Source organism: Lepidothrix coronata, unplaced genomic scaffold, assembly GCF_001604755.1.
Source record: "Lepidothrix coronata isolate B3197 unplaced genomic scaffold, Lepidothrix_coronata-1.0 Scaffold38, whole genome shotgun sequence".
Lineage (NCBI taxonomy): Eukaryota > Metazoa > Chordata > Aves > Passeriformes > Pipridae > Lepidothrix > Lepidothrix coronata.
The window spans coordinates 1,842,443-1,855,667 of NW_016690218.1; the positions used below are offsets into that span (position 1 = coordinate 1,842,443).

Consider the following 13,225-nt stretch of genomic DNA (forward strand, 5'->3'; position numbering starts at 1 on the left):
CCTATTGATGAAAACATAATGGCTTAGCTGGAATAATTTACTAGACCTACTATTACATGCTATTGTAATAGCCTGAGTTCAATATGAAGAAATATATGAAGTGTAAGATCCCAAAGAAAATTCTGCAATGGGATCCCGCCAGGATTTGCAGAAAATGTTCAAGAAAACCTGACCCTCTTTAATTTGCCAAAGTCAGGAAAGGCCTGTGGTAGTTGCAAGCAACTATTAAGAGTTGATTGAACTTCATTTTGAAACTTCTTGTGCTAATGAAGCTACCTGGGAGGATGTTGTTTTGGTCAAACAATTTGGGATGATTTCCTGGCTCATAGGCTTTTGTACCAGTTTACGAGCTCTAGGAATCGTTCCTGCCAAACAGTCTGGTCTAGACTGCAAGCTTTTAGGAGGACCTCATGTTCTTTTTATCTTGTGTAGTGTTGAATCTGTGTAATTTAGAGTCTCTAGTCCCTGTCATGATCTGACTTTGGAACCTCTACTGAACCTCTGTTCAGTTGTGATTTGTCTGCAACTTGCCAGAAGAATTCTGGGAAATATTCCTGCAGGTTTTATTTGACGTGATGCTGGAACACTTTGAAAACTCCAGCGGTGGAACAGGATTTTGAAGCTCCTGCCTAGACCAAAAGGAAAACATTAATCTTTTTGTGTTGTTGGGTTGATGTGTGGATGGGCATGGCTCATCCAGACTTTGAGAGGTGTGTAAAATTAATTAATCTGACACTTGAGGTATATCCTTTTCCTGGCTTCCAGAGCAACGAGCCTCATGAAACCATGCCAATTGCTGCCTTCGGACAGAAACAACGGCCTTCAAGGTTCTTTATGACTCCTCCCCGATTGCCATACACACCTTCACTCCAGTCTCCGATTACAGTAAGTTACTTTTTTCGTGTAGTATTAATCATTGAAGATTTTTTGATACATGTTGAAACTGTTACCTTCAACAGTTTTTGAGATTAATTTTCTGAGGTTATTCAGCAAGATAAAAAGGTTAGCAAAACCCTCTAAAACTAAGCTATTAATTTAAATGTTTTTTCCTATACAGGATAGTGATCCTTTATTAGGACAATCTTCGTGGAAAAGCAAAATTTCAGGCACAGATAGTGAAACACTAGGAGGCTTTCCGGTAGAATTCCTCATTCAAGTGGTAAGTGGTATTGTCCTTTTGTGTTTATTCTGCCAATTCTTCCACAGTTAAATGACCTTCTGTTGATTTATGACAGTAATATCCAAATTAACTTTTGAAGAGATGTTAATGATATTTGTTTTTATTCCCTCCTTGGCCCCTTCTTAATTTTCTCACTTGTTTATAACGTTTGAAATATGCCGCTCTTCAGACCACAGGGGTCTCCAAAAGTGTGTCTTCTTTTTCCCAGCTCCACCACTTGCTCTGGAAAAAAAAAAAAAAAAAAAGACATTATTTCTACCTGCAAACATTGTACTGTGTTTAGACTCTTTTATTTATTTAAAATATACTGGCATTGTGCAAAGAACATTTGCCCATGTGCATTGTCATATATTGTGTAATGCGATATTTTATGTTATGTAATGTCCTACCCTGTTGGAGAAGAAAAGCAGCACTCATTTCCCTGCAAGCAAACATACCATGCTGTATAAATAAGAAAACACTTTTTTGTCTTCACCTTAATGAAATAATTCCTCCATGATTTTTGTACACCAGTTCAGAAGAGTGCAGACAATTAATGTTAGAAAGCTGAAGTTCATTGAATATCAAAATTCACTGAAGCAAGTTACTTTCCAGGATGATGGAAGAATGTAATTGCTCATTTGTGTAGCTTAAGTGATTGAATTCCTTAACAATGAAAGCAGTTTTGAACATGCCAAAGGAGATTGGAATGACCCACGTTTAAAATATTAAGAACTGAGAAATAATATTGCTGAATGCCTCTCAGATTTTAAAGTCTGTGTAATTGGTCAAAAGAATGAAGTTGTGTGTGTAGCTCACATGACACATTAATATTTGGGTCATTGAGCATAATGAATTTGATTTGACAGAATCATCTATTAATTTTTTTTTTTTTTAGGGAAAACTTCTATGGAGCTTATTTTGAAAAATGTGGCTTGGCATCTAGCTTAGCTAAGAAAATTTAACATAGATATAGTTGCAATAAGGTTAATTATGCTAAAAATTGAAATACACAAAAGATATAGTTTAGCAGCATAAACAAAGACTGTCTGCAGCCTATCCTTCTTGAGTCACTGTGATCAGTGAAGCTGGGTAACGAAGGTGTATTGAGCTTTACAATTACTTTGTATATTTGAAATGTGAAAATGTGTGATTCCTCAGTCACGTTTGATTGTATATTTTACTCCTTATAAAGAAATCTGAGTTTTACAAGTATAGACCTCTTGATTGTATTAAAAATGGTGACATTTTACAAAGATGCCACATTAATATGTATTTTTGCTTGAAGATTTTCAAAATATTTTGAACAAAATCAATCCACGGGTTTTTGGCATTTGTTTATGTGAGCAACTTGAGACTTTATGCACCTTTTTGACAAAGAATCCCGAGGCTTAAACATTTATGGAAGGACTTGAAGCATCATTTTTAAGCATCAATTTTTTTTATTAGAAGTTTGAGGAGGTACTGGGATTTGATGTTGTGAAATACATGAGACTGGTGAATATTGATTATTGATTGCACTGCATTCATGAGACCAGATGTATTTTTATGTTAAAGGCTACTGCTCAGGATGTTCTAGCCTTTCTTATAGAGTGATACCTAAAAGAAGTTAAAGCCCTTTTTCTGATTTAATGGTGAGTCAGGAAGTAAATGATCAGAAAATGTTTGATTTGAAGAACTACTGGAGAACTACTGCCAGGCAGTTATTTATGAGACCATGAAGAAACAATTTTATGGGAAAAATTTTGGACAAAACAGAAAAAATGCAGCACACCTTTAATAAGATTTCAACTCAGCCCCCTAGTTCCCTTTTACAGATTTTGAAATTAATTTGAAAGAAAAGCAAGTGTATCCAAAATCATGTGCAGACACTTACAAATAAACGTTAGGGATATTCTCTTTACATATAACTCGCAGTTGTAAGCAAATATTGGGACTTGTAACAACTATTTTAATCATTGTTCTTTCTAAATCTTTTTATTAATTCCTACATGTTTACAGTTTGATATCAGAGACTGAGTTTCTGGGTTTTACTGTGGACAGACGTGTGTTAGGAGAAAATTGGCTCAAAAATTAACATTATGATATTAAGAATAAAGTCAACAATAAATGAGTAATAAATTTTAAAAGAAGTCTTTCATGCTTAGTTCAATATATAATGTATCCTTAAATATTTCATAAGCTATATGAGCAGGTCAAAATCAATAGATTACATTCTTACATTCTAGCCAACAAATTTGGAGGATGTTTTTCCAAGCGCTCAGCTGGAGGGTTGTTTTGGTTTTGGGAATGTTTCTCCTCTTCTTGCCTCCTTCGTTTTTTTGTTTTGGGGTAAAAAATTCGATTTGAAAGGAAGCACTCTAGGACAAAGCAAATGTTCAGCGGGTCGATGCGTGTCCAGTAGAGGGAGTGTTTTAATGCAGCACGGGCAGAACAGTGACCTGGTGTCTGCCTGATCACTGTGGGGAAAGGAGGGATCTTCCCAGCTTAAATGCAGGAGGAACGGCCTAAAAATTGATACTGGACTTTTGACTGTTTTCTGCTGATGAAAATTTTGAAAATATTGCATAGTAAGTTATCATGCACTTCATTTTGAAATGCTTGTATTTTCTGACTAAAAAATGAAATCTTAAGTACAAATCTAAACATACTGGTAGGATTATTCCTTCATCTTTCTTAATGTGGAAAAGCATTGTACTAAAAACTTGTTTTTGGTTTAATGAGTAAATAAAATACTCTTTACTTACAAGAATAAACAGGATGAGTTTTGCTGAAAATAGAGCTGTTACAGAAGAATTTTTCAAGGAAAATAGAGATAGATTGAAAGCATTCACAGATGACACTGGCAAATGAAAATGGAAGTCTAATTAATAAAATGTACCTCTGAGAGAAAGTTGGTGGATATGATAGATACAGTGAAAGGTCAGAGTTTCTTGTAGAAAGAATCAGATTGTCTTGATTATATATCTGGAGTGTATCTGGGAATAGGATGAATGTAATATGAAATCCAAGCTCATCAGCTGGACAACTGGGGCTATGCATCCTCGAGTATGTCTGGACCTCAAAGTAGAAGTAAAGCATAGAAGTGAATGCCTTGCAAATTTGGGGAGCAAATAATATATTCTGCTTAATTTGGGAACTCAACAACTTCATGAAGGAGAAAACTTGCTAGGCAGTTGCTGGATGGTGACAAGAGCAAAGCTTGACAAGTAACTTTTGGCAGTAGTGGCAGATGGTGAACAGTGCTTTCCTTCCTCCCAGGTGTTTTATTGGCAACGTGAGCACTTGTGTGGTGTGTTAGAAGCGTTTTCAGAGAGATAATCTATCTCACAAGTAACAACTTTAAACCTTTCTTGCCTTTTTAAATTTATTGGTTTGTCATTATCGGTTCCGTGATTGGGTTCTTCATGCAAAATTCAAAGTGCAAAAAACGCAGGTGTTGGCTCAGCACAGACATTGGGGGACAGCACAAGGACAGAAATGAGCAGCTATAATAGGGAGGGTGACAACCAATGCAGTACTGCCTGTGACTCTGACCATGGCACGTCATCAGTTCATCACATGCATCTGGCAAAATATTTGTGGTAGAAAGAGAGAAGTATTGATGCCATTTTACAGATTTAGTTTACAGGTGTGTCATTTAGAATACTGGTACAGACTTCCTGTGCTCACAGCCAGGAAAGATAACAGTGAATGGATAAAAATATACAGAAAGGGCCACAAAAATTTAGGAGATGAAGAACTTTGTATGGGAGTGGAGTCTGGAAGGGATTGTATTGTGATTAGTATAGTGAAAGAACGGTGGAAAAGAGATGCTTTTGTTGTCTCTGAATGAACAGGGATAAATATAAGGAGGGAGAGCTATATTTAGCTGTTTGGCAATTTGGAACAAATTGCTATGAAGTGAAAAAGAATGCATTTAGCATAGAAATTCCCAGAATATTCCTCAACAGCTGGAAGAGATCCTGGAAAAATTTTCTATTACAATTTGTGAGGGCAAGCAACCTGACTGTGTTAAGACTGAACTTGAAAATCAAGGAAAGGGATTATACGTGAGTCAGATATATGTTGAACTAGAGGTTCCTATTTCTCTCAGTCACGTGTTTTACTACTAGGATGCAGTTTAACCCCTTTGGAGTTTATGAAACCTGAAATCTTGGCTCTGTTTACGTCAGTAATAAAACTGTTGCTGGTTGTAGTGGAGTGAGGATTTCTCTCAGGGCCCTCAAGTATAAATAGTTCTAGGAGTGATGTGTGTGTTTGAGAACCCTCCCAGTGATTTCCACTGCAGCCTACTAGGTCCCAAGGGCAGGGGAAACAGGGTATTCCCATTATGAAAAAGGGAAATGGAAAGCCAGAATTGTTCTGTATAAGGCAGACCCAATCCCTATACCAGGTTTTACTGCAAGAGTTTACACAAAGGGCTGGTGTTCAGTAGAGGGCACAGCTGAGAACAGGCTGAGAACTGTGTGAAAAAAGGTGTGATAAGGTAAGTGATATTAATTGTAGTACATGACCATAACACCCTTTGCTCTCCTTCAGGCTGAAAAAAACCCACCAAAAAAAGAAGGTTCTTTAGCCTCTTGCTGGCCATAAATTATATTAGCCTTCCTACAGGGAATTTCAGCTGACGGATTTTCGAACTCATCAATTTATGGCACTTGGAAATGCTTTAAATATATCTAGAAAATCCATCATTTAATTCTGATTAATTTTAATTTCTGCATCTTAACTTGATGAGCAACTGAGAAATAAATTTTAAATTATGAAAGAAACACATATGGTTTTTTATCTTTAATTTCTATGGCATTTCGAAACTGCTTAAGGACCTATTCATTCTAAAAATAGTTCCTTTGTTTTAGACCAGGTTATCGAAAATCCTTATGATCAAGAAGGAACACATCAAACAATTGAGAGAGATGAATACAGAAGCAGAAAAGCTGGTGAGAATGTTCTCTTTTCAATTCTTAAAACAGGATATGCTTTAACAGCTGATGCAAATAGATACAATTAGAAGTAGAGTCTAAATAAAATCTGTATTTGATTGCTTCCTATAACATGAAATTTTTTTCTTATTTTTTTAAAGACAAGTCAGAGAGGTCAGTAGTTTGAAATATGATTCTCCTTTGAAAGCGTTTGGAAACTGATTAATGTTAATATCAGGATAGCACTTGTCAGTTGACACATAAAATAAGGAAATACTATGTACTTTGAGAACGTGGGGTACAAGTTTATCTGGTAAGACATTCATCATAATATTACTTTGCGGATGTTAGATTCTTATTTTCTTAGCTTTCTGACTAAAACAATTACTCATTTCAGAGATTTTCTATGTAAAGCTCTGAGTGCCCTTGACCAGCATTTAAAATTACAGTACCAGAGCAGCTACAGCATAATTAGCAGCAGCAGCAGAATAGTTTTTCTTGCTAACTTTATCTAATCAGCAGTCAGTAAATCAAAATGATAAGAATGCCTCGTCTACCACCCATGGCTATAAATCAACTTGAAAGCAGAAAGATATCAGTCTCAACCTTCTGCCAGTGCCCATTCAGGCTGTTGTCTCTGCAGTGTATAGACAGAAGGCTAAAGGTTTGTGGAGAGGAAGGAGGAGTCCCTTTTATTTCTTGAAACCAAAACGCTGACTTCTTTTTTCATGTAAAATATTTGAATGTTGAAGGTTTTGATTTATTGCGGTAAGATTTCTGATTCTGCCTCTTCAACGATCATATGCATGTGTGCATTCTGTTACTCTGCTTCCTATTGCCCCATCCCCATGTCCCTGTAATTATCTTGTTTTGTGCTGTGATGAAGCCCTTCAGAACCTTGTTGTCATTTCAGTTACTACATTATTGTTCTTGTGCATCAAATGTTTTGTATTGTAATTTTGTGTGTTAGTAACTAAAGGAGATGCAAAGAGAAGTAGATTAAAACATACCATTGCAACCTGTAACTGTGATAATGAAAAAATTACCAGCTCTTCTTAAAATAAAAAAATTCTTGTTTTTTCTTAGATATTGGTACTTTTGCATAGATAAGGAAGTCATAGGAATGACAGTAGCCTTCCTCTTGACAAGAACCCAGACGTTAACGCATCTTTCAGCTACTAAATCATAAATTAACTGTATTGTTATTTTTCTTGGTCTTCTTATTCCACAAAATTGAAAGCGCAAAAAAGAGCAATGGGGAAGAAAGGAATCTAGAAATAAACGTTAAATTTGATATATTTTAGGTCACTTGTAGCCTGGATAAGGACTTAGAGATACTTTTGAAATTCTTCCCTGCTCTATTTCCTTTGTAAACCAGCAATCATAAAACAACCTCTGTTACTATTCAAGGCTGCACTGATAAAAATAGAGGATGTGATACCTTCCTATTGGGCCATATTCTTAGTCTGTCTTCTAATCCTCTTTGTCCCTTGGCAATCCCATCTACATTTGTGCCACTGTATATGTGTTGTTTCTCCTTTAAAATATATTTCCTTTGAACAAGAATCTTTTTCTAGCCCAAATACATTTCAACATCAATAGCATACCCAAAAGTGAATAAAATCAAATCCTTTGAGTTCATTCAGGTGTACACTTTGTCAGACTTAGATAATAATTCATACAGTTGTGATTTGATAATTGTTAGAGTAAAACCACTGTTTGGTTTAAAGTAATCCTTTTATTAAGACTTTTTTTTTTTAATGACTGATTCAATATAGAAATAAATGGAAATGACCACAATTAGAACAGATACTGAATGTAGTCCATTATTATTTGGCAATAATAATAAATCTACACAACTCATGAGATGCCTTCAGAGGAGCTATTAATGCATAAAACTGCACATTTTCTATTTCATTTTTTTGACATCACTATACAAGTCAGGGTTGCAGGCTATAAACAAATTACCATGTACATAAAACAGTAAACATTTGGATAAACAAATACAAATAAAAGGATGGACAGTTCATTTTTTCACTTGATCTGCAATAAAGGCAAGGTAGAGGTAATGCTGGTTGTTTCAGAGAAGCATCTAGATGTGACAGACAGAGGTGTTACTTGTTTCCATCCACTGAAAGCCAATCCATCTTTTTTCTAACGGTTCAGCTGTTTGTCCCTGTTTCCAGGTCTTGGATCAGAAACAGTGCTGGTGCTGAGAAATATTCCTTTCACCATCACTACCGTAGAATGCCCTTAACCTTTCCTGATAGGGAATCCACAATTGTCTGCAGCTTTCACGGTTAACCTGGAGTAGTCTAGTCTGCTCTTGGGAAGCTGATCATTGGAGAAGGTCTGAAAGTTACAATTTTTTTCCTGTGTTCCAGAGCTGTAGGAAGTGTGTCAAATTTATGCTAGTTTCCAGTGAATTCTGAAATTATGGTGTTAGTTTAAAGCCCTGTTAATTTGGTATTCAGACTTGTAAATCCCTTAAGATTGTTTCAGTGATTGTTTAACTTTGAACTGAACTGATAACTGAAACCTTGATTTTGAGTTTTTGACAAGGATCCTCCTGATGAAGGCTCTTGGCTTTGCAATTTGGTTTATCTTGTGCTGTAAAATCTATAGCTACAGGTCTGATTGTACGAGATACCTGTATCTCAGACTAGTGGCTAGAAGGAGAAGTACATCCATCTTATGTTGCAAAAGGTATTTTTTGGAGGAACTTTTATAATACATTGTATGTTTTATTTCAATTTCGTAAATATCACTCCAACAATGTCAAGCTATATTCTGAAAAGAGTATAAGAAAAAAAGTACTGTGTTCTGGTATTTATTCTTTTTGTGGAAATTGTGCTTACAAAATACTTACATTAACAAATATAAGCTCTAGTAACTCTCTTTTTTGGCAGAACTGTTAGCTGTAACAGAAGGTGTGTAGCACTGAGTCATCCTCAAGTGACCACTAACTTACTAGCCAAATGTGCCTCCCATCCTGCAGCAGAGGTGGTCGAGGCCATATTGTCCTATACTGTTCCCTTGCTGACAGGCTGACAGGATAGTTTTCTGCTGAACCAGTAGAGAGAAGCCATGCCCAGCTATTGGAGAATAAGCAGGTCAGACCACTGTCATCTTCTGTAGCATTTACCACCATAGATTATGGTAGTACTTTTAAGAAGAGAATAAAAGCCTGGTTGTTACCTACACACTTGTCACTTGGAATTATAAATAGTAATACTGCATTTTAATATTTTGTATGTTAACTTTTTTTTATTAAACGCTGGGATTTCAAATATCTCAGTATTATTTTCCAGTGAAAGTTCCTTTTGATGAGTTCCAAATTTATAAATGTTCAGTACTGCATTAACTTTAATGTGCTTTGTGTTTTCCACAGAAATCCTATTCCATGCCAATAAGCATTGAGTTTCAGAGGAGATATGCAACTATTGTTCTAGATCTAGAACAACTCAACAAAGACTTAAATAAAGTTTTGCATAAAGTTCAACAGTATTGTTATGAGGTAAGATTTTGCTGGAATCTGTACGTACTTGTTGGTTTTGCTTAATCTATGTAGAAAACAGAATTCCTTGGGAATAGGGCATAGGTGGGGGTCACTTTGAAATGAAACTGTTAGTAGCTGTGTTGGATTCCTTCTCTGTCTCTGCCTTTGTCTGAGCAACAGACACTTTTGCTGATACCAGTGGCCTGTTTTTAAATAGACATACATGAAGAAAAAATACTGCATATTATAAACCTGTGAACTTTCTTTGAAATAATTTCATTTCACACATCCACCAAATGCAAAGGACATTTTAATTCTTTATTTTTTATTCTTAATTTCTCTCTGTTATATCTATGCAGCTTGCTCCTGACCAGGGCCTCCAGCCTGCTGACCAACCCACGGATCTGAGGCGTAGGTGTGAAGAGGAAGCTCAGGAGGTCGTTAGGCAAGCAAATACCTCATCGACAGGACAACTTTGTGTTGAGAGTGAAAATTTGACTGATCTTATCTCTAGGCTTACAGCAATATTACTGCAAATCAAGGTACAGTGTTTGCAAAAAAATAGCATCTCCCATAAAATACATAGTATTAAAGCTCTGCCAGTTTCTTTGTGCTGAACTGTGAGAACATTTTTGTTTTCTTCTCCTACAGTGTCTAGCAGAAGGAGGTGATCTGAATTCCTTTGAATTTAAATCACTAACAGATTCATTAAATGACATTAAGAATTCAATAGACTCCTCAAATATCAGGTATTACTTTTCGAATATTTTTTAATTACCCATTTTGTGCCAGCAGGCAGTTCTTACTGTATTTTAGAGATGAACATTTGATTAAAATTCGGAGGTGTAATCTGGTAACTTCTGCTTAACAGGAAGGGTACCATCTAAAAAGGGGCTTCTTACAGGATATGTGAAATGAGCAGTTTTCTGTTTGAACCTATCAGTGAAGTAACCTGTTAAAAAAAAAATTAAAAAGCGCTGAATTGGTGCAGCAACACTAGACTTTCTTGTTCTTTAGTCATTTTAGAATATTTTCAGATTTTGAAATCCCACTTGCAAATTCTTTAAACTACAGAACAGTACTACTTCAGTGTTCTTTTAGCATACTCAACCTCTTGTCCGTAAATACAAAAAGCTGGCACATCAGACCAGCTTCCATTAGCAAGATTTTAAGCCAAGAAACAGAAGAACAGCAATATTGTGCCAGATCAAAGGCCCATCTAGTCTTGATGAGCCATTTTTCAGCAGTTGTCACAAGCAGGTGCCGGAGGAGGCATTATAAAAATAGCTAGAATGTGGTGATACTTGTCTGGAGTACACTGCAGCCTCCAGCAATTTGTGACCAGCATTTTTTAAATAATTAAGATGCTGCTAAATTACATCATTTAGAAAATATACCTAAATGCTAAGTATTTTCTTATACTCTTATTACTTGTATTGCTGCATTTAAACAGGAGGCTGCACACGAGTCTTTAAATTTTTAATTTTTTTTTCCCAAAGATAGTAGGATAGCCTTTTATTTCAAAACAATTATTGAGAAATGCTATTTTATAGCATCTTTCATTAGTAAAAACAAAAACCCCAAGCATTAGTGAAACTTCTCTACGATCAACACTGCAAATTACACATTAGAATGGATTCAACTAAAGGTTGGTGTACCCAGCGAAGAATGTGATGTTTCCATTTCATTGTACTTATTTTGGGCATTTTAGCATGTCTTCATAATATTTTGATTTCACTAACTCTGGTCGTGTTAAAGCCTTATTTAAAGTACCCAAGTCAGTAACTCTTGATTTCATGCAGCGGTTTGTGCAAATGCTGTTTTCACGTATTTCTCTGTCAGGTTGCATTTGTTTCTACCGCTCTCCAATTCATCTGAATTTTTATACTGGCTGTGTTCACATCTTGATTTTCACTGTAAAAATATTCAGACACAACTCTTAAATATGGGGTTAAACACTTTTATTCATTTCCTTCTTCTTTTCTTCCCATAGTTGTTTTCAGAATAACGTTGAGATCCATGTTGCACATATTCAGAGTGGTCTGAGCCAGATGGGAAATTTACATGCTTTTGCAGCTAATAACACCAACAGAGACTGAAAACTTCCTCCCAAGTGTACAGCAAGTAGTTCTGGAAAACCTTCCTTTCTATAGGCTTCACCAAATATCCTAACTGCCAGAAGATAAGGGAAAAGAAAACCTCTCAGAAAGGACCCTTTTGAATCTATTATATCCGCTTCTTAAGAAAACCAGCATTACTGGCCAGCGTTACATTAGATTTCTCCATTTGTTATTCACATGCAGTAGTTTTGCTAACTGGTAATCTCTTAGTAATTGCATTTATTATAGTAAACTTGAAAACATACTTTCATATAATTTGAACTTAGTTTTTGAAAGTTCAGATTAATTCTGTGCACCTCTTGCTGTTGGGTCTCCTGGTATGTTAGAAGTGACAAAGAGGAAATGGTTCAGTTTAGTAGCCACATGGCAGGTCTTTGTTGTGTAAAGCTACACTTCTGTGTAGGTCTTGAGAACTGCCAGCACCGTCCCTGATCTAAGAAAGCAGCAGCAGGATACAGGCAGCAAACATAAGCTGTAAACATGAGGATGTTGGGCAGGTCTGTCAATCAGTCAATGTCTTGTTGGAGCTCTTAATTTATCGTAACTTATAGAAGGAGTCTAATGAAGGAATATAAAAATGTAACTGGTAACTTTCCAGAAAGAAAGTTCCCTCCACACAGGGCAAAAGAAGTGCTCTGGTTGGTATTTTATATAAATGACTGGTTAAACATATTGTTTTTCCAAATTTTTGTTTGTTTTGCACAACTTTTAAATTAGATTACTGGTTATTCAACAGTACACAACATATATAAATATGAAAATTTTTATAATGAAATATAACCAGTGAGGTAAACTACAAAAATAAAAAGTGACAACCTGCCTAGGAATTGGAATTAACCTTTTGGAATGTTAATCTTGTAAAAAGTGTGTATTGGTTTGTTTAAATAGTCTTGTAAAGCTTCTGTGTAATGAATTGTTTCCAGATTTGAATTTTCAGAGATAGCTGTAGAGATGTTTTTGATTCTTTTAGATGCCTCATTAAATAAGGTCTTTTATATGTTAATGTATAAAGAATATGTAAACAGGATTATTTTCAATTTAAAAATTTTGTATAGTTTAAAGATGCTTCTGTATTCTGTGTTGGTATTGTGCCACTGCAAAACTTTAGTGCAGAGTTTATATTTAGCTAAACTTGTTCTGTTAATTAAGAGAAATGCATAAATCTTTTATTCTCAATGAAATTTGTAACTGAATAAATTGAGCTATGAGAGTTGATATATTTCACAAAAATGCAAACTTTTTTGCAGATGGTCTCAGGTCATTTTTTTTAAGAGAAGTTAATTGCTGAAAAAAGAAATGTTATGAGGACGAGGTGAGTAGCTGTTCTAAAAGGTACTTAGAAACTTTACAAGAAGTATTACAAAATAATGCTAAACAGTAATTTAGCTGAATTACCCATGGAAACTTACCTCTTATAATGCAACAGAACATTATGGTGGTCCCTGCAATTGCTTCTGTAATTATGTTACCCATTATTTTGTGATGTTACCATCTGTTTGGTAAAGAAGACAGAAATGTGTCC

At 35.4% G+C, this 13,225-nt stretch overlaps 1 protein-coding gene across 2 annotated transcripts in view; it reads left to right on the forward strand.

Moving 5' to 3' along the window:
- LIN9 (lin-9 DREAM MuvB core complex component) overlaps positions 1–12,936 on the forward strand; it is a 39,159-nt gene extending 26,223 nt beyond the window's left edge. For both annotated transcript variants that reach the window (XM_017812939.1, XM_017812941.1), the window contains 7 exons: positions 766–885; positions 1,058–1,159; positions 6,022–6,102; positions 9,476–9,601; positions 9,943–10,125; positions 10,235–10,332; positions 11,577–12,936. In XM_017812939.1, the coding sequence (XP_017668428.1) occupies positions 766–885; positions 1,058–1,159; positions 6,022–6,102; positions 9,476–9,601; positions 9,943–10,125; positions 10,235–10,332; positions 11,577–11,682 (816 nt within the window). In that variant the 3' untranslated portion in view covers positions 11,683–12,936. The remainder of the gene's footprint in view (positions 1–765; positions 886–1,057; positions 1,160–6,021; positions 6,103–9,475; positions 9,602–9,942; positions 10,126–10,234; positions 10,333–11,576) is intronic.
- The last annotated feature ends 289 nt before the right edge of the window (positions 12,937–13,225 follow it).